Source organism: Pristis pectinata, chromosome 1 (assembly GCF_009764475.1).
Source record: "Pristis pectinata isolate sPriPec2 chromosome 1, sPriPec2.1.pri, whole genome shotgun sequence".
Taxonomy (NCBI): domain Eukaryota; kingdom Metazoa; phylum Chordata; class Chondrichthyes; order Rhinopristiformes; family Pristidae; genus Pristis; species Pristis pectinata.
This window is the reverse complement of record NC_067405.1, coordinates 1,079,798-1,105,160: the sequence shown is the minus strand read 5'-3', so window position 1 is coordinate 1,105,160 and position 25,363 is coordinate 1,079,798. Positions and strand designations below refer to the sequence as shown.

General features: G+C 48.9%; 1 protein-coding gene across 1 annotated transcript in view; it reads left to right on the top strand.

Moving 5' to 3' along the window:
- Nucleotides 1-22,484, top strand: part of LOC127575851 (natural resistance-associated macrophage protein 1-like) — a 38,352-nt gene extending 15,868 nt beyond the window's left edge. The window contains exons 8-15 of the mRNA XM_052026033.1: nucleotides 658-813; nucleotides 3,894-4,052; nucleotides 5,213-5,299; nucleotides 6,691-6,810; nucleotides 7,883-8,032; nucleotides 16,527-16,600; nucleotides 17,722-17,875; nucleotides 22,045-22,484. Of these exons, the coding sequence (XP_051881993.1) occupies nucleotides 658-813; nucleotides 3,894-4,052; nucleotides 5,213-5,299; nucleotides 6,691-6,810; nucleotides 7,883-8,032; nucleotides 16,527-16,600; nucleotides 17,722-17,875; nucleotides 22,045-22,131 (987 nt within the window). The 3' untranslated portion in view covers nucleotides 22,132-22,484. The remainder of the gene's footprint in view (nucleotides 1-657; nucleotides 814-3,893; nucleotides 4,053-5,212; nucleotides 5,300-6,690; nucleotides 6,811-7,882; nucleotides 8,033-16,526; nucleotides 16,601-17,721; nucleotides 17,876-22,044) is intronic.
- The last annotated feature ends 2,879 nt before the right edge of the window (nucleotides 22,485-25,363 follow it).

Below are 25,363 nucleotides of genomic sequence, written 5' to 3'. Positions count from 1 at the left end.
GAGATGTAGGCAGACAATCTGCCTGCTATCCTTCAACACCCCCTCCCCGCTTCAGTCACCAATCACCTCTGGCCCCTGCCTCTCTCCCCTCTCAGTCCTGATGCAGGGTTTCAACCTGAAACAGCAACAGATGCTGCTCGACCCGCTGAGTTTCTCCAGCAGATTGTTTGCTGATCTGGAATGTGCTGCAGATTCAATAGGAACTTTCAAAAGGCAGTGAGCCATGAAGAGCACTAGTGAGATCATGGTTGCGGTGGGCAGGGGACAGGATGGGGATTATCTGCAGACTCCCTGGCTTCTGCAGGGGCAGGGCAAGTGCAGGGGAAATTATTTCCTTAACAGAGGGAAACGGCAGAAAACCTGGTGACCCTCCCAGTGGTGCTGCCAAGTTCTGGAACCCTGAAAGCTACCTCTTCTGTCAATGTCACTTCAGCATTCCTTTCTATGCTCTGTCCGTCTGCACTGCTGTACTTGGCACCATTCCGGTGTCTTGTGCTCGTCACTGTATTTGTTGGTGTATTTATTATCACCATGTACACTGTTTACTCTGTGAGCTGCAGGTGAGCAAGGAATTTCAATCCACCCTGGTGTCTGTGAAGATAAACTAATCTGAATCAAACCCAACTGACCCTGCTCCCGATGTCTCTTTCTCTGCAGTATGTGGTGGTGAAACCGGATCAGGGTGAAGTGGTGAAAGGATTGTTCTACCCATACTGTGCGGGCTGTGGCAGTAATGAGCTGCTTCAGGCAGTGGGCATCATTGGGGCAATTATAATGCCCCATAATATCTACCTCCACTCAGCACTGGTCAAGGTGAGCAAGCGCGTTATGAAGATATTGCAGATAAGCAAAGAAAAACTGAGGGACCTAACCAGTGTTCCTAACGACAGCTATTCCCTGCAACCGATCACTGTACTTAACTAGCATCCGTCCACAGTATGTTACTGATCCACATGTTACACCACCTTTCAGTAGTAAAATATCTCAGAGTACTTTACAGACCCATCAGCAACAAAATTTAACACATGTGGAGATATTCATGGAGATGATCAAAACTTTGACCAAGGTTTTCGGGAGCCACTTAAGGGAAGAGGGAAGTTGGGCTCCCCTGAGTTATCAAAGGATGGTGGAGGCACAGGCAATGGGAGAGATTCTTGAGAAGTGAGCAGGTGAAAGGTTACTGCAGGGAGGCAGGACGTGGTTACAAGCGGTGGAGCAGGCTTGAGGCTCTGTGTGGTCTAGTCCTGCCTCTGATCCATGTTTTCATATACAACACACACAGCGCAGGAGGAACTCAGCGGGTCGGGCAGCATCTGTGGAGGGAGATGGACAGTCGATGTTTCAGGTCGAGACCCTTCATCAGGACTGGAAGATAGAGGGGAGAGAGCCGGTATAGTGAGGTGGGGGGAAGGGGTGGAGCAAGAGCTGGCAGGTGAGAGGTGGATCCAGGTGAGGGGGTGAGGCAGATGGGGGGGGTTGAGAGTGGGATTGGCACCAGAAGCTGGGAGGTGAGAGGTGGTCCCAGGTGGGGGGGGGGGGGGTTGAGAGTGGGATTGGCACCAGAAGCTGGCAGGTGAGAGGTGGAGGTGACAGAGGGCTGAGGGGAGAGGAAGGTGGAGCCTGGAATAAAGGGAGGGAGGTGGGGAGGGGAACCGGTGGGAGGGGTGTGTGGGTGAGGGGCAGACGGAGATGGTGGGGGAGAGGAAACAGAGAGGGTGATGGGACTGGTGGATCAGGAGGAGAGAGAACAAACACAAAACAGGGGGAGAGGGGGAGAAGTTTGAGAATTCGATGTTCATGCCACCAGGTCGGAGACTGCCCAGGCAGAATCAACAGCTGCAGGCTCTGTGTCTCCATATTTTCATATGGTTTGGTTTGGTTTGGTAATACACCAGAATAATTGGCCAGCCTCAAGTCTTAAGTTCCAGCTGACTCCTGGCTCCACATTCACTGAGGGAAGGGAAGAGGATTCCAGGCTCTCACTGCCCTGTGTGTGAACAGGAGCTCCCTAACTTCACCCTGTATGTCCTGATCCCAAGTCTCTGCCTCCTTATTGTGGGCTCTCCCACCAAAAGCAGACTCTCCCTCTCTATCCGTCCCCCTGAATCATCTCACATCAGAAATTCCACTGTGGATGAAGGTGTTCAGGGGCTGGGCAGACATAAAACCAGAAAATGCTGCAAAAGCTCAGCAGGGCTACAAGGCTGCATCCTCAGCCCTCTACTCTACTCCCTGTACACTCACAACTGTGTGGCCAGATTCTGCTCTAACTCCATCTACAAGTTTGCAGATGATACCACCGTTGTAGGCTGTATCTCAAACAGCGATGAGTCAGAGTACAGGAAGGAGATAGAGAGCTTAGTGGAATGGTGTCATGACCTCAATGTCAGCAAAACTAAAGAGCTGGTCATTGACTTCAGGAAAGGGGGTGGTGTACATGCACCTGTCTACATCAATGGTGCTGAGGTCAAGAGGGTTGAGAGCTTCAAGTTCCTGGGAGTGAACATCACCAACAGCCTGTCCCGGTCAAATCACGTAAATGCCATGGCCAAGAAAGCTCACCAGCGCCTCTACTTCCTCAGGAGGCTAAAGAAATTTAGTTTGTCCCGTTTGACTCTCACCAACTTTTACTGATGCACCATAGAAAGCATCCTATCTGGATGTATCACAGCTTGGTATGGCAACTGCTCTGCCCAAGACTGCAAGAAGCTGCAGAGAGTTGTGGACACAGCCCAGCGCATCATGGACACTAGTCACCCCTTCTTGGACTCTTGTCTTTACCTCTCATTGTCTTGGTGAAGCAGCCAGCATAATCAAAGACCCCACCCACCCAGGACATTCTCTCTTCTCTCCTCTTCCATCGGGTAGAAGATACAGGAGCCTGAGGGCACGTACCACCAGACTTAAGGACACATAATAGAGGTATATAAAATATTGAGAGGAATAGATAGAGTAGACAGTCAGCGCCTCCTTCCCAGGGCACCAATGCTCAAGACATGGCTTTAAGGTTATGGGTGGAAGGTTCAGGGGAGATGTCAGGGGGAGGTTTTTCACCCAGAGAGTGGTTGGTGCATGGAATGCGCTGCCTGGGGTGGTGGTGGAGGCAGATACATTGGACAGGTTCAAGAGTTTGTTGGATAGAGGAATGAGAGATAGAGGGATATGCGGGAGGAAAGGGTTAGATAGTGTGAGGGTGGTTTGATGGACAGCATAACATGGTGGGCCGAAGGGCCTGTTTTGTGCTGTATGGTTCTATGGTTCTACCCTACTGTGATAAGACTATTGAACGGTTCCATCATACAATGAGATGGACTCTGACCTCACGATCTACCTTGTTGTGACGTTGCACCTTATTGCACTGCACTTTCTCTGTAGCTGTGACACTTTGTACTGTTATTGTTTTTACCTGTACTACCTCAATGAACTCTGTACTAACTCAATGTAACTGCACTGTGTAATGAATTAACCTGTACGATCGGTTTGTAAGACAAGCTTTTCACTGTACCTCGGTACAAGTGACAATAATAAACCAATACCAATACCAGTTGGGCAGCATCTGTGGAAAGTGAAAGAGTTAATGTGTCAGCTCTGGACCCTCCATCAGAACTGAGAGAAGGAGAGAAACAAGTTAGTGTAGGTAACAGAGGAGGTGGGAGAGGGCAGTGGTGAACAGGGTCAAATAATGTGGCTCTTCAGGGCAGTTAGATTCCTGTCTGTGTGGAAACTGGTTCTCCTTCCACAGGTGCTGCCTGAACTGCTGAGTTTTCCCAGCATGTTCTGCTTTTACTTCAGATTTCCAGTTTCAGCAGTTCTTTGGATGTTCATTCACTGTGTGGCCATCTTCTCTGTTTCACCCCCCCCCCCCCCACCCCCACCCGTCTCCCTATCTGCAGTCTCGGAGGATCGACCGCTCCAAGCCGGCTGCTGTGAAAGAGGCGAACATGTACTACTTCATCGAGTGCTCCATCGCTCTGTTTATCTCCCTGCTGATCAATATATTTGTCATTGCTGTATTTGGAGCTGCCTTCTACAAGAAGAGCAACATGGATGTGGTGAGTGAGGGGCAGACAGTAGTGTGAGCCCAGACCTGAGGGAGGGCACAGCACCGGGCTCAGACCCAGGACACACCTGGGCATCACCTCACCCACAGTTCGATGGATTGCCATTCTGATTGGACACTTTTCTGAAGACTTCACTGTCGAATCAGAAACTTATGTCCCAGAAGGAAAGCATTCAGACCATTGCAACCATGCTGACAAAAAGTGGACCATCCAAAAGTGGACCCAGTGAGAGCACTGGGACAGTTCTGGTCACTGGGGACGGATCCGGTCACTGGGGACAGTTCTGGTCACCACACCACAGGAAGGACGTGACTGCCCCAGTGAGGGTGCGGAGGGGATTTACAAGGGTGTTGCCCATACTGGAGGGTTCTCATTCTGAGGAGAGACTGTCCAGGCTGGGGGTGTCATTGGGACAGAGGGGGCTGAGGGGAGGTTTCACTGAGGTGTGAACAGTGATAGAAGACCCAGGGAAGGTGAGTGGAAGGGAGTGACTCCCCCAGCAGATCAGTGACGGGGGGCAGAAATTTACTTTTATCATTAGAAGAATGAAAGGAAACATTTTTCACCCAGTTACTGGGGTCTGAGACTCACTGCCGACAGTGGGCTGGAGGCAGAAGCCTTCTTCACACCAAGTAGGTTCCTGGGAAGCTTTGGAGAGCCGTGTCCTGCAGGTCCCCAGAACGAGGGTTGGGGAGTGGGATCCTGACCAAATGGCCTGGATGTCTGGTGTGGGATTCTATAGTTTGGTGAGATCCACCCTGAGGGAAGTCCGGTTGCTGGTCCAGAGGTTTATGTAGCACCACGTCAGGAATACATGAAGCTCCAACCATGCTGGCAAAGTGGGTGCAGAGCAGAGACTGTGTGGGCTCGGGGCAAGAAGTTCAGGTGTGGGTTCAGCAAACACCTGCTCCTGGTGTGGCTGTATGGAGTGAGGAGGCCAACAGGTCAGAAATGGGAGATCAGGGAGTGTGTGAGAGGCAGCATTTGGAAGCTGCAACCTGACGTGTACGCATCTACAGGGACTGCGTTAGCGAATCTGAAAGCTGCTTCCCTGCCCCCACCTAGCCCAAGTGATGATTGGACTCTCTGGAGCGATTACAAGCTGCTGTCACTATACATGTTATCACCACTTGTCTTGTATTTTCCTGTAGTACAATGTCTGTGCAAACAGTGGGAGCCCCTACATCAATCAGCTGCCCCGGGACAACGGCACCTTGGAGGTGGACATCTTCAAAGGGGTAAGAAGCCAATGACATCTCTAGGAAATGAAAACTATCTATTAAACATCCCGTTTCCTGAATCCACCCACTTCCCACCATATCCCGCCATCTCACCTGTCTCCAGAAACACCATTGATGCTCTTGGTTTCAATATCCCTCCTGGAAACCGATCCCACACTCAATTGTCCTTCAGATGAACATCTTGTTCCAAATTTCTCCACGTTTAACCTCTCAGGGAACAGTCTCCCCCAGACAAACTCACCAGTTCCCTTCGAAGTATCCCGGTAAATTCCTGCTTTGTACAGCTGTAACTGTACTCCATGTGGTTTGTACAAATGTGAACAGAAGATCAGGAGAACCAGGATCAGGAGGAGGACATCCGGCCCTTCAGGCCTGCTCTGCCATTCACCGTGATCACAGAGCCATAGAGCACGCTAACCAGCCCTTCGGCCCACTAAACCCGTGCCAACCATCAACCACCCAGCTATTCTAATCCTGCTCATCCCATATTGTACCCCCTACATTCTCAACTCTCCACACCCCCCCCCCCCCCCAACTCCACCACTCACCTACCCAGCAGGGGAAACTTACAGCCATTACCCTGACAACTCGCACATCTCTGGGATATGGGAGGAGACTGGAGCACTCAGGGAAACCCACCAGTCACAAGGATATTGTGCAGATTCCACACAGACGTTGCCAGAGGCAAAAACAACAAGATGATGGAGGAACTCAGTCACCATCACCGAGGCCATAATTGAACCCGGGTCGCTCGCGCGGTAAGCCAGCGACTTCACTAGCTGCCCCATTACTGATCTTCTACCCTGAGCCATATCCCTGCACTATCTCCATATCCACTGCTTCCTTCAATATCCTGAAATCTACTGATCTCTGTCTTGAATAGACTCAATAGGAAGTCTCAACAGCCTTCCAGGGCAGAGAATTCCAAAGGTTCACCACCCTCTGAGTGAAGAAATCCTCCCTCATCACAGCCTGAAACAGCTGATCCCTTCTGCTGGTTCTAGACTCCGCGGCCAGGGAAACATCCTCCCTGTGTCCGACCAGTTGAGCCCAAACTTCAATTCTGTAGAGATTACAGATCTGGTCTTCTCGGTCTATCCTCATACAGCAAGTTCTCCCGCCCAGGAACAGTCTCCTTTCTGCACTCCCTCAACGGCAAGGACATCCTTTTGGGTAAAGCCTTCAAAACTGTACACTGTAGTTGAGGAGCAGTCTCACCGAGGCCCTGTATAACAGCACAATGCAGATGTGAAATGTTCCCAGGGATTTTACAGATGTGATGTCCAGGTGTGCTGCATGTACAGATGTCTGTGTTTGCAATTCCAGAGTTTGGGCAGGTGGGTTTGCTTGTTCTGGGGCTGTGAACACGTGTGTTCCTTCTGTTGCAGGGAGTGGTCCTTGGATGCTACTTTGGAACTCCTGCTCTCTACATCTGGGCAATTGGCATTCTTGCTGCAGGTCAAAGTTCAACCATGACAGGGACATATTCTGGACAGTTTGTGATGGAGGTAAGTTGTAAAATCAGCACTCTCCCCCATTAACATGGAGCAAGAGTGGGGGAGATTGACATGTAGAAGGCTACAGACCTAATGGGAGTAATGTGGAAAGGTACAGCGGGTTGCATGAACATGGTGGGCCGAAGGGCCTGTTTCTGTACTGTACAACTCCATGAGCTGTAGTGAGGGGGTGGGGTAGTGAAGGAAGGGAAGGGAGGGAGAGGGATCAGAGGAGAAGGTGAATGGCATCTCCCCCCCCAATGTTTCATAGGAACAGTTCCCTCTCCAGTCCACACTTCAATTCCCAGCAACACTCTGCCCTTCCACACACCTTCCTGTTTGACACCCTTGGGCTCAGACACCCAGACAGATTGACTTCTGGTTCTGATCCTTACACCAAACTGGTTTGTTTGAGGGCTCGCTGGCTGGTTAATTGGAGATCAACTGGTTAGTTAGTGAGTTGATTACAGGGTTGTTGATTAAATCAGTATGGAAGGTTATTTGGCCTATCAAATCCATGATGACTCCCTGCACAGCAATGTGTTAAGTCCTCATCTCCCACTCTTTCTCCACAGTCCAAGAAAGTATTTTCCTTTGGGAACCTACCAACTGCCCCTCAAATCTCTGATCGATTTGGCATCCAGCAGCCTTCCCAGCAGTGAGTCAGGATCACTGCTTTCTGCATTACCAAAACAGCTTCTTCACATCACTTGTATCTTTAACTCTTCATTTTCATCTGTCCCACTAATTATTGACGCATCTGCAAATGGGAACAGCTTCCCTTTACTCCCCTTCTCTAAACCAGCCCTGATCCTCCGTTAAATCTCCTCCCCACTTTGCTTCAAGAACAAACTCAGCTTCTAACCTTGGAGCTGAAATAGCTCACCCCTGGTTAGTGAACTGCCTGGTGCTCCTACCATTTTAGAATCTTTGGAAGATGGAAAGGTGTCAAAACAGTCAGTACCTGAGAGGATTCCTCCTTCATCAGTACCCATCCCCAGCTGCAGGTGGACCTTGCTCAGATGTTCTGGGAGATAGATTGTTGGTGTTTTGCTCAAACCTCTCTCTCTTTGTCCATACTCAGGGCTTTCTCAACCTGCCCTGGTCCCGGTTTAAACGAGTGATATTGACAAGGGGTCTGGCGATCGTGCCCACGGTGATTGTGGCAGCTTGTCAGGACGTGTCCAAAGTCTCCAACATGAATGATATCCTCAACGTCTTGCAAAGCATTCTGGTAAGGGGAAACAAGATGTTGACCGGAGCTGGTCACACTGTGCCCACACCACCCCCCAGTATTGTACACAACCTGAGATTCAGGCCACTCGTAAAACTCAGCACTAAACAGGAATTGACAATGATGCCTCGAAAACAGCCCGGGTATTGGTCAAAGGTAAATGACCAGTGTTTCTGCCCCAGACTGAACCCAGTCCTGATCTCAGCCACTAGTTCACCAGCTCGTGATCCATACCCCTCCAACAACAGGTAACCATAAAGCTACCAGATTGTCGTAAAATCCCACCTGGTTCACTTATGAGGGATATTATCTCAGACCCACCCTTCGGATTCATCCTTAACCTGGCTCCTCAGTTCAAGGGCGATCAGGGATGGGCAATAAATGCCACACGGCAAACAATGTCCAACCCCAGTGAACAAATAAATAATTCAACACACGCACACAGACACAGACACACACACACGCACAGACACACACACGCACATGGACACGGAAACAGACACACACACAAACACACACACACAGACACACAGACACAAAGCAAGTCTATCACTCCCTGAAAGTGGCAACACAAGTAGATAGGGTGGTACAGAATGCGTACTTCATTGGTCGAGGTATAAAAGTCAGGAAGTTACAGTATGTGCCAGCTGCATTGGTTTGGCCACATTTGGACTGTTGTGTGCAGTTCTGGTCACCATGTTACAGGAAGGATGTGGAGGCTTTGGAGAGGGTATAGGAGAGATTCACCAGGATGCTGCCTGGATTGGAGTGTATGAGCTATAAGAAGAAATTGGATAAACTTGTGTTGTTTTCTCTGGAGTGTCAGAGGCTGAGGGGAGACCTGATAGAAGTGTATAAAATTACAGTAGGTCTGGATCCTGCAGGAAAGTACTAAACCCGGGGGGTGCAAATTACAGTATTATTACACAGGAGCTGGGGGGAGTTAATTGGGAGCAACTGTTATCAGGCAACTCCACATCGGACATGTCCAGCTGATCAGAGTTCAGGACAAGCATGTTCCGGTGAGGAGGAAGGGCATGGATGGCAAGGGAAGGGAACCTTGGATGTCGAGAGAGGTTATAAACTTAGTCAAAGAGTAAAAGGAAGCATATGTAAAGCTGAGGAAGCTAAGATCACACAGGCCCCTTGAGGCTTATAAAGAAAACAGGAAAGAACTCAAGCAGGGGATTAGGAGGGTCAAAAGGGGCCATGGAACATCCTTGGCAAGTCAAAGTAAAGAAAGCATATTTAAGGTTTAGGAAGCAAAAATCAGACAGGGCTCTTGAGAGTTACAAGGTAGCCAGGAAGAAGCTTAAAAAGGGCTTAGGAGAGATAGAAGGCCTTGGCAAGTAGGGTTAAGGAAAACCTAAGGTGTTCTACATATACATGAGGAACAAGAGGATGACTAGAGTGAGGGTAGGACTGCTCAGGGATAATGGGGGGAGGGAATGTATCTGGAGGCGAAGGAGGTAGGGGAGGTCCTGAATGAATATTTTGCTTCAGTGTTTACCAGGGAGAGGGACTTAGACAAATGTGAGGTTAGTGCAGAACAGTCAAATATGTTGGAGAATGTTGAGGTTAAGAAAGAAGCAGTGTTGGAGCTACTAAAAAGCATTAGTCCCTGGGGTCAGATAGGATATACCACAGGTTACTAGGGAAAGCAAGGGAAGAGATTGCTGGAGCTTTAACAATGATCTTTGAGTCCTCCCTGGCCACTGGAGTGGTACCAGAGGACTGGAGGATGGCAAATGTTGCTCCATAGTTCAAAAAAGGTAAAAGGGATAATCCTGGGAATTACAGACCAGTGAGTCTTACATCAGCAGTGGGCAAACTATTAGAGAGGATTCTTAGGGACAGGATTTATGAGCATTTGGAGAAGCATAGTCTTATTAGGGATAGTCAACATGGCTTTGTGGAGAGCAGGTCATGCCTCACAAGCCTAATGGAGTTTTTTTGAGGAAATGACAAGACAAATTGATGAAGGTAAAGCAGTGGATGTGGTGTATATGGATTTTAGCAAGGTGTTTGACAAGGTTCCCCATGGTAGGCTCATTCAGAAAGTCATGAGATATGGGATCTATAGAAAATTGGCTGTGTGAATTCAAAAGGCAAGAAGGCAGAAGGTGGTTGTAGAAGGGGAGTATTTGACCTGGAGGTCAGTGACTGGTGGTGTTCCACAGGGATCTGTTCTGCGACCCCTGGTCTTTGTGATTTTTATAAATGACTTGGATGAGGAAGTGGGGGGGGGGGGGGGGGGGGTGTTGGTAAGTATGCAGATGACACGAAGCTTGGTGGTGTTGCGGATAGTGTAGAAGGTTGTCGTAGGTTACAACAGGATACAGACAGGATGCAGAGTTGGGCAGAGAAGTGGAGTTCAGATGGAGTTCAATCCAGAAAATTGTGAAGTGATACACTTTGGAAGATCGAACTTGAAGGTGGAATACAAGGTTAATGGCAGGATTCTTAGCAGTGTGAAGGAACAGAGGGATCTTGGGGTCCAAGTCCATAGATCCCTCAAAGTTGCTGTGCAAGTTGATAGGGTGGTTAACAAGGTGTTGTGCTGGCCTTCATTAGCCAAGGGATCGAGTCCAAGAGCCGAGAGGTAACGTTGCAGCTCTATAGGACCCTGGTTAGACCACACTTGGAATATTATGTTCAGTTCTGGTCACCACATTATGGGAAGGATGTGGAAGCTTTGGAGAGGGTGCAGAGGAGACTTACCAGGATGCTGTCTGGATTGGAGACCATGTCTTGAGGAGAGGCTGAGACAGTTGGGGCTTTTTTCTTTGGAGCGACGGAGGACGAGAGGAGACTTTATAGAGGTGTATAAGATTATGAGAGGATTAGACAGAGTGGACAGTCAGAGACTTTTCCCCAAGGCAGTAATAGCCAACACTCGAGGCCACCCGTTCCAGGTGCATGGAGGAACTTTCAAGGGAGATGTCAAAGGTAGGTTTTTTTTTACACAGGGAGCAGTGGGTGCTTGGAATACACTGCTGGGGTTGGTGGTAGGGGTCGATACGATAGGGACCTTTAAGAGACTATTAGATAGGCACATGGACAAAAAAAAATTGAGGGTTCTGGAAAGTGAAGTAGGGAGGGGGATAGATTGAATGGGGATATGTCGGCACAACATCGTGGGCTGAAGGGCCCATACGGTGCTGTACTGTTTGGACAAAAAATAAGAATCCCACAAGGGGATAAGTAGGGAGAGGGTAGGACCACTCAAGAATAAAGGATGGAAATTATGCTTGGAGTCAGAGGAAATGGGCAAGGTATTATTTTACAAAAGGACATGGAGGATATTGAGAGCAGTGAAGGGCATGCTAATGTGCTGGGCATTTTGAGATCAAGGAGGTGGCACTGGTCTCTTGAAGAACATCAAGGTGGATAAATCCCCAGGGTCTGATGGGATCTATTGTGGGGGCCTTGATTAAGATCTGTGTATCCCCACCAGCAACAGTCGAGGTCCCAGAGGACTGGAGAGTAGCCAATGTTGTTCCTTTGTTCAAGAAGTGAAATAGGGTTAATCCAGGAAATTACATGGAACGTGGAACATTACAGCACAGTACAGGCCCTTCGGCCCACAATGTTGTGCTGGCATTTCATCCTGCTCTAAGATCTATCTAACCCTTCCCTCCCACATAGCCCTCCATTTCTCTATCATTCATGTGCCTATCTAAGAGTCTCTTAAATGCCCCCAATGTATCTGCCTCCACCACCTCTGCCGGCAGTGTGTTCTACGCCCCCACCACTCTGTGTAAAAAAATTTACCTCTGACACACCTTCTGCACTTTCCTCCAATCACCTTAAAATTATGCCCCCTCATGTTAGCCATTTTCACACTGTTCTCTGGACAGTCAGAGAAAAAGTCTCTGACTGTCCAGTTGATCTAGAACATAGATCATAGAACAGTACAGCACAGAACAGGCCCTTTGGCCCACAATGTTGTGCTGACATAGCTATTCCCTCCTACCTACAGAATGCCCATATGCCTCTATTTTCCTCTCATTCATGTGCCCATCCAAGCCCCCCTGAAAGTACGAGAGGACATGGCTTTAGGGTGAAAGGGGAAAGGTTTAGGGGGAACATTAGAGGGAACTTCTTCACTCAAAGAGTGGTGGGAGTGTGGAACGGGCTACCATCTGATGTGGTAAATGTGGGCTTGCTCTTAACTTTTAAAAGATAGATGGATAGATACATGGACGAGAGAGGTCTGGAGGGGTATGGGCTGGGGGCAGGTAAACGGGACTAGCAGAATAATGTTACGGCACTGACTAGAAGGGCCAAATGGCCTGTTTTCTGTGCTGTAGTTTTCTATGTTTTTTTCTAAATGCCCCCAATGAGTTTGCCTCCACCACCCAGCAGCCAACTCATGCCAGGCATCCACCACGCTCTCAGTAAAAAAAATACCCCTCGCATCTGTTCTGAACCTACCCCCTCTCACCTTAAATGCATGCCCTCTGGTATTGGATCGCTCAATAATGGGAAAAAGATATTGCTTGTCCACCCCATCTATGCCCCTCATAATTTTATACACCTCCAACAGATCACCCCTCAGCCTCCGCTGCTCCAGAGAAAACAGCCCAAGTTTGTCCAGCCTCTCCTGATAGCACATGCCCTCTAATCCAGGCAGCATCCTAGTAAACCTCCTCAGCACCCTCCCTAAAGCCTCGACATCCTTCCTGTAGTGAGGTGACCAGAATTGCACGCAATACTCTAAATACAGCCTAATCAGAGTTCTATCGAGATGTATCATAACTTCTTGACTCCTGTACTCAATACCCCGATTAATAAATGCAAGCATTCCATAATCCTTCTTAACCAGCTGATCTACCTGTGTAGCCACTTTCGATGAGTCATGGCCTTGCAGCCACTTTCAATGAGTCAGGGACTTGCCTCTTATCATCTTGTACACCTCTATCAAGTCATCTCTCATCCTCCTTCGCTCTCAAGAGAAAAGCCCTTGCTCGCTCAACCTATCCTCATAAGATGTGCTCTCCAATCCAGGCAGTATCCTGGTAAATCTCCCCTGCACCCTCTCTAAAGCTTCCACATCCTTCCTATAATGAGGCAACCAGAACTGAACACAATACTCCAAGTGTGGTCTGACCAGAGTTCTATAGAGCTGCAACATCACCTTGCGGCTCTTGAACTCAATACCCTGACTAATGAAGGCCAACACACCATAGGCCTTCTTAACAACCCTATCAACCTACATGGCAACCTTGAGGGATCTATGGTCATGGACCCCAAGATCCCTCTGTTCCTCCACACTGCTAAGAGTCCTGCCATTAGCCTTGTATTCTGCCTTCAAATTCAATCTTCCAAAGTGTATCACTTCACACGTTTCCAGGTTGAATTCCATCTGCCACTTCTCAGCCCAGCTCTGCATCCTATCAATGTCCTGTTGTAACCTACAGCAACCTTCTACACTATCCACAACACCACCAACATTTGTGTCATCAGCAAACTTACTAACCCACCCTTCCACATCCTCATCCAAGTCATTTATAAAAATCACAAAAAGCAGGGGTCCCAGAACAGATCCCTGCGGAACACCACTGGTCACTGACCTCCAGGCAGAATACACCATCTACAACCACCCTATGTCTTCTATGGGCGAGCCAATTCTGAATCCACACAGCCCACTTGCCCTGGATCCCATGCCTCCTGACTTTCAGAATGAGCCTTCCGTGAGGAACCTTATCAAACGCCTCACTAAAATCCATGTACACCACATCCACTGTTCTACCTTCATCAATGTGCTTTGTCATATCCTCAAAGAATTCAATCAGGCTCATGAGGCACAACCTGCCCCTCAGAAAGCTATGCTGACTGTCCCTAATCAGTCTACGCTTCTCCAAATGCTCATAAATCCTGTCTCTAAGAATCGTCTCTGATAATTTACCCACCACTGAAGTAAGACTCACTGGTCTGTAATTCAGAATGCTGTGGACCCGATCCGAGATGTCCCAGACTCTGGCACCTGGGAGGTAACAAACCATCCAGGAGACTCTTTCATGTCCACAGTCTGCCCCCCTTACTATGGAATCCCCTATCACTACCGCTCTCCTCTCCTCCCCCCTTCTCTTCTGCACCACACAACCTGGCTCAGTGCCAGACACCTGGTCATTGCAGCTTTCCCCTGGGGGGTCATCCCCCAACAGTATGTAAAGCGGTGTACCTGTTATTGAGGGGAACGGCCACAGGGGTAACTCTACACTACCTGCCTATTCTCTGTCCTTCTCCTGACAGTCATCCAGCTACCTGCCTCCTGCAGCTTAGGAATGACTGCCTCCCTGTAGCTCTTATCTATGTACACCTTGGTATCCTGTAGGAGCTGGTCATCCAGCTGCAGCTCCAGTTCCCTAACACGGTCTGTAAGGAGCTGCAGCTGGATGCACCTCGTGCAGATGTAGTTATCAGGGAGACTGGATGTCTCCCAGAACTCCCACATCTCACAAGCTGAACACAGCACTGAACCTGGAGGCATTCTCACTACTCTGTCCTGGCACTAAAGGAAACATCAAAGAAAGAAAGAAACTTTCCAGAGACTTACCTTAGCCCCCTCTCACCAAAGCCTCAGACCCCGCCCCCACTCCCACTCTAACACTGGTCCACTCCAACAATGGCCACTCCAGTTGACACTAACTTCTTTGTATTGGCTGCTGTTAATTAGCCAATCAACTGCAAACAATTTGCAAATGTGCCTCTTTTAGACTCCTGCAAGGTGAAACTCACAAGCTCAGGCACAGAGACTCGCCTTTTTAATCAAAGCTCCCGCTCCAAATCTCACTCCAACTCTCAATTCTGCAAGGTGAAACTGGTGGCTGGTGAGCCTCGTATCAGCAGTAGGGAAGTTATTGGAGAGGATACTGAGGGATAGGGTTTATGCACATTTGGAAAGGCATGGCTGATTAGGGACAGTCAGCATGGCTCTGTGTGGGGCAGGCTATGCCTTGCAAACTTGTTGAGTTTTATGAGGAGGTGACGAAGGTGATTGATGAGGGTAGGGCAATGGATGTTGATAAGGTCCCTCATGGTAGGCTGATCCAGAAGAATAAGATGCTGCGATCCACGGTGACTTGGTAGTTTGGATTCAGTATTAGCTTGCTCATAGAAGAGGGTAGTGGTGCCAGAGTGTTATCCTGGCTGGAGATCCGTGACCAGTGGATCAGTGTTGGAGCCTCTGTTATTTGTGATATATATATTGTAAAATCAATATATATTGCTTTTACCTGTACTACATCAATGCACTCTGTACTGACTCAATGTAACTGCACTGTGTAGTGAATTGACCTGTATGATCGGTTTGTAAGACAAGTTTTTCACTGGACCTCGGTACAAGTGACAATAATAAACCAATACCAATATAAATGACTTGGATGAAAACATACACAGGTGGGTTAGTAAAGTTGCAGCTGATACAAAGATTATTGGTGTTGTCAACAGTGAAGAAGGTTGTCAAAGGATACAGCAGGCTATAGATCAATTACAGATATGGGCGGAGAAATAACAGATGGAGTTTAATCTGGGCAAGTGTGAAGTGTTGCACTTCAAATGTAAGGGGAAAGCATATTGTCAATGGCAGAACCCTTAACAGCACCAACGTACAGAGGGATCTTGGAGTCCAAGACAATTGCTCCCTGAAAATGGCCATGCAAGTAGGTAGGGTGGTAAAGAAGGCATATGCCATGCTTGCCTTCATTGATCAGGTAAATGCATATAAGAGTCAGGAAGTCATGTTGCAGCTACGTCAAACTTTGGTTAGGCCGCACGGGGAGTATTGTCTGAAATTCTGGTCACCCCGTTACAGGAGGGATGCGGAGGCTTTGGAGAGGGTGCAGGAGAGGTTCACCAGGATGCTGCCTGGATGCGAGGGTATGAGCTATAAAGAGATGGACAAAATTGGATTGTTTTCTCTGGAGTGTCAGAGGCTAAGAGGAGACTTGATAGAAGCTTATAAAATTATGAGAGGCATATATAGGGTAGACAGTCAGAGTGTTGTTCCTGGGGTAGAAATGTCAAATACAAGAGTACGTGCATTTAAGGTGAGAGAGGGAAAGTTTAAAGGAGATGTGCAGGGCAATTTTGTTTTACACAGAGAGAGGTGGGTGCCTGGAACAGGCTTCCAGGGGTGGTAGTGGAGGCAGATGCGTTTAACAGGCTGTTAGATAGACGCATGAATTGAGGGATTATGGACCATGTGCAGGCAGAAGAGATTTAGTTTAATTTGGCACCGTGTTCGGTGGAGACATGGTGGGCCAAAGGGCCTGTTCCTGTGCTGTACTGTCTGTGTTCTATACACGTTCACCATTACTTATGTGCACACCCATCCCTACACAACCACTCTTTACATGCAGTCACAGGCACAGACATAATTATGTGCACCCGGCAATTATACGCACCACTCACAAAATACAACACACCATCTCGCGATCACGAGCTGATGAGTGGCTCATTCTAACTTGAGTTCATTTCCTGTTTACAGCTGCCCTTTGCTCTAATTCCCATCCTGACATTCACAAACCTCAGGACACTAATGCATGAATTCACAAGTGGATGGTGAGTAGAGTCATCGGTGCATTTAACAGGAAACTGGGTGAGCGCTGAAGGGAGATGGGATCAGAAAGACATGCTTTCAGCGGGAGCTGTGGAGGGTTGTGGGAGGATCACATGGAACAAGGATCCAGTGACCTCAATGATCAGCAGCTGTCCAGGAAATAATTTGTAACACAGCATCCCTTCGCACACCCTCAGGGCAGGGACAGCACGGGTCAGACACAGGGTGAGGCTCCCCCTGCACCGTCCCATCACACACCCCCGGGGTCAGACACAGAGTGAAGCTCCCTCCACACCGTCCCGTCACACACTCCCGGGGTCAGACGCAGCGTGAAGCTCCCTCTACACTGTCCCATCACACACTCCCGGGGTCAGACACAGAGTGAAGCTCCCTCTACACCATCCCATCACACACTCCTGGGGTCAGACACAGAGTGAAGCTCCCTCTACACCGTCCCATCACACACTCCCGGGGTCAGACACAGAGTGAAGCTCCCTCCACACTGTCCCATCACACACTCCCGGGGTCAGACACAGAGTGAAGCTCCCCCTGCACCGTCCCATCACACACTGCTGGGGTCAGACACAGTGAAGCTCCCTCTGCACCGTCCCATCACACACTCCCGGGGTCAGACGCAGTGTGAAGCTCCCTCTACACTGTCCCATCACACATTCCTGGGGTCAGATGCAGCGTGAAGCTCCCTCTACACCGTCCCATCACACACTCCCGGGGTCAGACACAGAGTGAAGCTCCCTCTACACTGTCTCATCTCTCATTCCAAGGGCAAGGACAGCATGGTCTAGATACGGCAGAGGCTGCACTATCTATCACACACTACCTGATTATATCCTGGTAGTAGCTCTGTATTAGACAGCACACTGGAACAAGAATCGAGATGCTGAAGGAACTCAACCGCTCAGGCAGCATCTGGACAAGATCAAGGTCCTTCCCCCTCCACAGATGCTGCCTGACCCACTGAGTTCCTCCAACAGCTCGTTTTTCTGCTCCAGATTCCAGCATCTGCAGTCTCGTGTCTCCAGACAGCACTCTGGGTTGTTTCAGCTTTCCTCCCGCTGTGATCTTCCTCACCACTGAAGTGTGATTTATCCTGCATTCCTCACAGGCTCAGCCAGATTGTTGGTGTGTTGATCACCTTGCTGGTCTTGGCTGTTAATGCTTACTTCGTTGCGGTGTACGTCGACAATCTAGGCAATGTTATTTATTACGCTGTCGCTGCAATAATCCTCATCTTCTACGTGGCCTTCGTCCTTTATCTGGTGAGTTACTGAGGCTTCTGTGTTTAAACCATTAAAGTTGTGCCAGGTTGGCAGATGGGGTGGGGGGGGCAGTGCCAGAGAGATCAGTCTGTCACCCACACCTACTCATCATCTGTATCAGTGACTCAGGTGAAAAGACAAAGGGCAATGTCTCCTAATCTGCTGATGGTGAAAATCTCGGTGAGAGCATGAGACGACACAAAGCTCGGTGGTGTTGTGGATAGTGTGGAGGACTGTTGAATATTGCAGAGGGACATTGGTAGGATGCAAAGCTGGGCTGACAAGTAGCAGATGGAGTTCAATCCAGAGAAGTGTGAGGTGGTACACTTTGGAAGGACAAACTCCAAGGCGGAGTACAAAGTTAATGGCAGGATGCTGGGTAGTGTGGAGGAGCAGAGGGATCTGGGGGTTCATATCCACAGATCACTGAAAGTTGCCTCACAGGTGGATAGGGTAGTTAAGAAAGCTTATGGCATGTTAGCTTTCATAAGTTGTGGCATCAAGTTTAAGAGCCATGAGGTAATGATGCAGCTCTACAAAACTCTGGTTAGACCACACTTAGAGTACTGTGTCCAGTTCTGTCACCTCATTATAGGAAGGATGTGGAAGCATTGGAAAGGGTGCAGAGGAGATTTACCAGGATGCTGCCTGGTTTAGAGAGTATGCATTACGAGGAGAGACTGAGGGAGCTAGAGCTTTACTCATTGGAGAGAAGGAGGATGAGAGGAGACATGATAGAGATGTACAAAATATTAAGAGGAATAGGTAGATTGGGCGGCCAGCACCTCTTTCTCAGGGCACCAATGCTCAATACAAGAGGGCATGGCTTTAAAGTAATGGGTGGGAAGTTCAAGGGAGATATCAGAGGAAGGTTTTTTACCCAGAGAGTGGTTGGGGCATGGAATGCGCTGCCTGGGGTGGTGGTGGAGGCAGGTACATTGGTCAAATTCAAGAGATTACTAGATAAGCATATGGAGGAATTCAAAACAGAGGGATATGTGGGAGGAAGGGGTTAGATAGTCTTAGGCAAGGTTTAAAGGTCGGCTCAACATTGTGGGTTGAAGGGCCTGTATTGTGCTGGACTGTTCTATGTTCTATGATTAAGGGATGCAGGAACCTCTTCTCGCAGAGGGTGAGAAGTCTATGGAATTTTCTAGTGTGGAGTGATGTGCAGGCTGGATCACTGGGGATATCGAAAGGGGAAGCAGAGAAATGTCAGGGACTGAGGGCTATCAGAACTGGCACACAGAGGAGGCAGGGCCTGGGGCAAACCAGCCATGATCATGTTGAATAGCAGGGCAGGTTTGAGGGGCTGAGTGGCCTACTCCTGCTGCTATTTTCTTTTGCCATGATGTATGCTTCAAGCAGTTGTAATGGGAGACAGAGGGAAACTATTTTGTATAGGTGGGGTTGAGGGAGTGATGGTGGGGAGTCTATGACAAGGAAACCAATGTTAGAGGCTGGTTGTTCAGGCTGATGTCGGGAAGAGGGCTGCCTCTTTCGAACAGGGATGAGAAGGAATTTCATCTCGTGAACTGAACCTCCTCCCACTACCGTTCTCTCACTGTAGTTGCAACTCCCTGCTCCTGTGCTCCATCCCGTCCATTGCAGGCTAGTTGCTTAGCGTGGGAGGAATGAGACTGTACCGGAGAGGGTGCAGAGGAGATTCACCAGGAGGTTGCCTGGGATGGAGTGTTTCAGTTATGAAGAGAGACTGAAGAGGTCGCGCTTGTCTTCCCTGGAGAGGAGAAAGCTGAGGGGGGGACGTGACAGAGGTATACAAAATAATGAGGGCATAATTACAGTTAGAAAATAAGAAGCTTTGCCCGAGGCAGAGGTGTCTAAAACCAGAGGGCATAGCCCAGAGGGCAAAGAGCAGGAGTGTTAGAGGAGATCTGAGGAGGAACTTTTTTTTCCACCATAGGGTTTTTGGAATCTGGAACACAGACGGTAGGTGTGTGTGGGGGGAGGGGGAGGGGGGGGGCAAGTGGGGCTGTGGGTGGGGGGGTGCCAGAGGGATCAGTCTGCAGTCCACACCTACTCCCGATCTGCTGATGGTGAAAACCTCAGTGAGTGTGAGATTAAAGGATACAGGAACCTAGATTTGTTCGGCACAGACAAAGGCCCTTTGGCCCACCACATCCGTGCCGACCCTTTTGCCCACCTACATTAGTCCCATTTGTGTACTTTAGAACCATACCCTTCTTTGCCTCTTTAACTTTCTCTCTCTCACCTTAAATGTTTAGAAGTATTGGACATTTCAACGAGTGGGGAAAGAGATACAGCTGTCCACTCATACAGCAGGCATACTTATACAGCACGGAAACAGATAAGATTTCTTTATTAGTCACGTGTACATCGAAACACACAGTGAAATGCATCTTTTGCGTAGAGTGTTCTGGGGGCAGCCCGCAAGTGTCGCCACACTTCCGGCACCAACATAGCATGCCCACAACTTCCTAACCCGTACATCTTTGGAATGTGGGAGGAAACCGGAGCACCCGGAGGAAACCCGCGCAGACACGGGGAGAACGTACAAACTCCTTATAGACAGCGGCGGGAATTGAACCCGGGTCGCTGGCGCTGTAGTAGCGTCGCACTAACCGCTACACTGCCGTGCCATATAGGCCCATTGGTCCAGCTCATCCATGCCAAACATGTTGCCTACCTTAGCAAGTCCCATTTACCCCCGTTTGGTCCATACCCCTCGAAACCTTTCCTATTCATGTACTTTAAGCACTTTAATATACCCACATTAACCACGTCCTCCGGCACCTCATTCCATATAGCCACCACCTCTGTATGAAAGAGTTGGCCCTCAGGTCCCCTTTAAACCTTTCCCCTCTTACCTTAAATCTATGTCGTCTAGTTTCAGACCCCCCTACCCCGGGAAAAGGATTGTGATTGTTCACCTTATGATGTTACACACCCCTATAAGGTCACCCCTCAACCTTCTACACTCCAGGGAAAAAATTCCCAGCCAATCCAGGTCCTCCTTATAACTCGAGCCCTCCAGTCCCGGCAACATCCTGGTGAATCTTTCTGCCCTCTCTCCAGCTTAGTGACATCCTTCCTATGGCTGGGTGACCAGAACTGCACACAACACTGCCAGTGTGGTCTCACCAATGACTTGCATATTTGCAACATAACGGCCCAACTTCTGTACTCAGTGCCCTTAAAGCCTTCTTCACCATCCTGTCTACCAGAGTCACTACTTTCGGGGAACTGTGTGCCTACAGCCCTAGGCCATTCTGTTCTATAATTTGAAGGCCCTACCATCTACTGTGTGCGTCCTGCCCTGCTTTAACTTACCGAAATGCAACACCTCACACTTGTTTGAGTTAAATTCCACCTGCCATGCCTTGGCCCACTTCCCCAGATGATGGGATTCCATTGTAACCTTAGAAAACCCCCTTCACTGTCCACTACACCATCAATTTTGGTGTCATACACAAACTTACTAACCCTACCCAACGACATTCTCACCCAGCACAACACACAAAAAGCTGGAGGAACCTAGTGGGTCAGGCAGCATCTATGGAGGGAAATGGACAGTCGACGTTTCGGGCCAAGTCCCTTCATCTGGAGCTTTTTTTGTGTTACTCCAGGTTCCAGCATCTGCCGTCTCTTCCATCTACATTCTCATCCAATCATTAACATAAGACACAGGTCATCTATGACCTACATCTTCCAATTCCCATCACTCGGCCAACTGTGCCTGTGCTGGTTCTGTTAAAGACCTCACCGACCAGCTCCACTCCCACAACCCCAAACATCTTTACCCCAACTATTTCCAGACTTCATTTTGAAAGTTCCCATTGAATCTTCTCCCATCGCTCTCACAGGCATTGTGTAAACCAGTTAAAGACCATCACCAGCAGGGACACCAGGCCTTGGTTTATTATCGCCAGGCTCTGGCGCTGACTTGTTGCAAGCTGCTCTCTGCAGATCCACTCATCACTGTACTACCTCGATGCACTGTGTAATGAATTGATCTGCACGAGCGGTGTGCAAGGCACTGACAATGACAAGTGACAATAATAAACCAATCCCAATGTCAACCTCAGTAACCACTGGGAAATACTTTACAGTTTTCACCTGAGATCTGAGCAATGAATTGAAACAGAAACAGTGACGTTAGGAGGTAATGATGAACTCCTTTATTCCAGCTGTGGCTGAGCTGTGTGGCATCCGGAATATGCGGCCTGAACTCCAGTCAAGACAAACGGTTCACACATGAAAGAATTCCAAACTAAACATTGCGACTCCAAGGCCTGCAGGCTATTGCAACAACAACTTGCTTTCACATAGCACCTTCAACAAATCTGGGACCAAGGCTGGTGTCCCTGGTGAGGTGGGAGGCTCAGATTCCAATGTTCTAACTCCCTTTCCTGCTTCTGCCAGGAGTTGCTATTCTCAACCATCAGAGTCCCTGCAAACCCTGGTCCTGTGCTGGAATATTGAAGTATAAATTATAGCTGTTGCTGTATTGTACATATTGATTGATGTAAATGCCCAGCTTAAGATAGCCCTGAACCTGCTGCACTAAACCCCTGACTTACCAGCACCGATTGTATGTTTGAAATAAAGACAGAAAATGCTACAAACACTCAGCAGGTCAAGCAGCATCTGTGGAGAGAGAAACGGTTCGTGTTTCAGATCCTTGACCCTTCCTTGACCTTTGGATCATATACTTGGCCTATTGTGAACTGTACCTCACAAGTGGGTCCTGAGAGAACCTCCACACATCAAGAGTGCTAACTGTAGCCTTCCCCATGACGGGTGCTGATTCCCACATTTCTTCACGATCGCTCCTGTACTGCGATGTAAGTTCTACAGCCAAGAGATAATGGGAGAGTATCCGTCCTTGGAGATAACGGGAGAGTATCCGTCCTTGGAGATAACGGGAGAGTATCCGTCCTTGGAGGTAACGGGAGAGTATCCGTCCTTGGAGGTAACGGGAGAGTATCCGTCCTTGGAGGTAATGGGAGAGTATCCGTCCTTGGAGGTAATGGGAGAGTATCCGTCCTTGGAGATAACAGGAGAGTATCCGTCCTTAGTCATCAGTGGTAAGCCCTGTGAGTACTCGGATCCGGATGGAGTCAGCAGAATCGAACAGCCCACAACCCTCAGCCAAGTTCCCGCCCGCTCTGAGGACAATCCCCCCACATTTTTAACCCCCTCCCCGCCGTACACTGGCCATGGCCAAGGCCGGCCTGGGGTCGCATTGGCATCCTCGGATGATGCAGGCCTAGCTCAGCCCATCCGACGGGACTCCATTCTCAACCCAATTTTCCTCACTCAACGCCATGAACTATTAAATAAAAATAATTATCACTCCCACTTACCACACACACAGGATGCCAGTGAGTGGTGGTTAGGGGCTGCTGTTTTAAAATACTTTACGCAAGGGGGACATGTTCCACTGTCCTGACAATGGTACTCACTTACACCCTGAACCACTGTAGTTCTTCCAGTGTGCTGCGTTCTGCTCACTGGCATGGTCCTGGGGAGGTGTGTGTGGTCCAGGAGAGGGGAGAGGGGCCAAGGACAGGGGAGGTAGGCCCAGGGCAGGGGAGTGACCCACAGGGCAGGGGAGAGGGGCCGAGGACAGGGGAGTGACCCACAGGGCAGGGGAGTGACCCACAGGGCAGGGGAGAGGGGCCCAGGGCAGGAGAATGGGATGCAGGGCAGGGAAGTGACCCACAGGGCAGTGGTAGGCCCCACCCAGGTAGGCAAGATGGGTTGATGGCAGAGGTTGTGGCCTCGGACTAGAGGTTCGCTAGTGTGGCGAGGGGTGGGAACACGAACAGTAGGTCAGCAGTGGAGTGGTTGAGGAGAGGTTAAGTCTAACAGGAAACACCGGCAGGTCTAGGATAATGAACACAGCAGGAATGATGGGCTGAAGTGTATTTATCTTAATGCAAGGAGGATAATGGGTAAGGAAGATGAGCTTGGACCCTGGATTAGTGCCTGGATGTACAGTATTGTAGCCACTATAGTTCAACTTTCCACGGTAGAGATGTTTCAGATGTGGTTGAGAGGGATGTAAATGAGGTGAGGCAGATACACTTACTGATTCGGGAGCACGTCACAGCTGCACTCAGAGAGGACATCGCAGAGGGCTCATTCAGCATACGGTAGAACTCAGGAATAAACAGGGGTTATACAGAGCTAGAGGAACAGATATGCAGGCAGATCACAGAAAGATGTGAAAACAACAGAGCTATTGTAGTGGGTGGCCTTAACTTCCCCAATATTGACGGACTCCCTTGGTACCAGAGAATTAGGTGGGGCAGAATTTGTTAGGTGCATCCAGGAGGGTTTCTTGAAACAATATGTAGATAGTCCAACTAGGGATGGAGCCATACTAGACCTTATATTGGGCAATGAGCCTGGCCAGGTGATCGAAGTTTCAGTGGGGGAGCAGTGACGATAAATTCTGTAAGTTTTAAGATAGTTATGGATACGGAAAAAACTGCTCCTCTGGTGAAAGTGCTAACTTGGGAAAGGCTAATTACAACAGTATTAGGCAGAAACTGAAGAAACTAGATTGGCGGTTGGCCATTTGAGGGTGGCTCCACGTCTGACATGCAGGAGTCTTTCAAAGGTCACTTGATTAGAGTTCAGGACCAGCATGTTCCTGTGAGGATGAAAGATAAGGATGGCAAGGTTCAGGAACCTTGGATGACAAGAAGTCGAAAAGAAAAAGGAAACATATGTAAGGATTAGGAAGCAGAAATCACACAAGGCCCTTGAGAAGGATAAAGGAAGAAACCTAATCAAGGAGCTAGGGGAGCTAGAAGGGGCCATGAAATGTCCTTGGAAAGTAGGATTAAGGAGAATCCCAATGCATTTTGTATATATATTAGGAGCAAGAGGATAGCTAGGGAAAGGGTGGGTGTACTCAACAACAAAGGAGCAGGTTTATGTATGGAGCCAGGGAAGTGGGTGAGGTCCTTCATGGTACACAATATCAGTATTCAACAAGGAGAAGGACATGGATGGTGGTGAGATTAAGGAGGGATGTGTTAATATTCCAGGGCATGGCGATATTATGCAGTTTCCTGAAAAAAATTAAGGGCCTCATGGGATCTATCCCAGGATACTGAGGGAAGCAAGGAGGGAGATTGCTGGGGCCTTGAGTGAGATCTTTGTCTCCTCTTTAGTCACAGGTGAGGTCCCAGAGGACTGGAGAATAACCAGTGTTGTTGCTTTGTTTAAGAAGGGCAACAGAGACAAATCGGGTAATTGTAGGCTGGTGAGCCTTACCTCAGTGGTAGGGAAATAACTGGAGAAGATTCTTAGGGACAGTTAGCATGGCTTTGTGTGGGCCAGGTCATGTCTTACAAATTTGATTAAGCTTCTTGAGGAAGTGACAAAGATGAGGGTAGGGCAGTGGATGTTGTCTGCATGGACTTTAGTATAGGGTAGAGAGAGTCTTTTCCCAGCATGGAAATGTCAAATACCAGAGGGCATAGGTTTAAG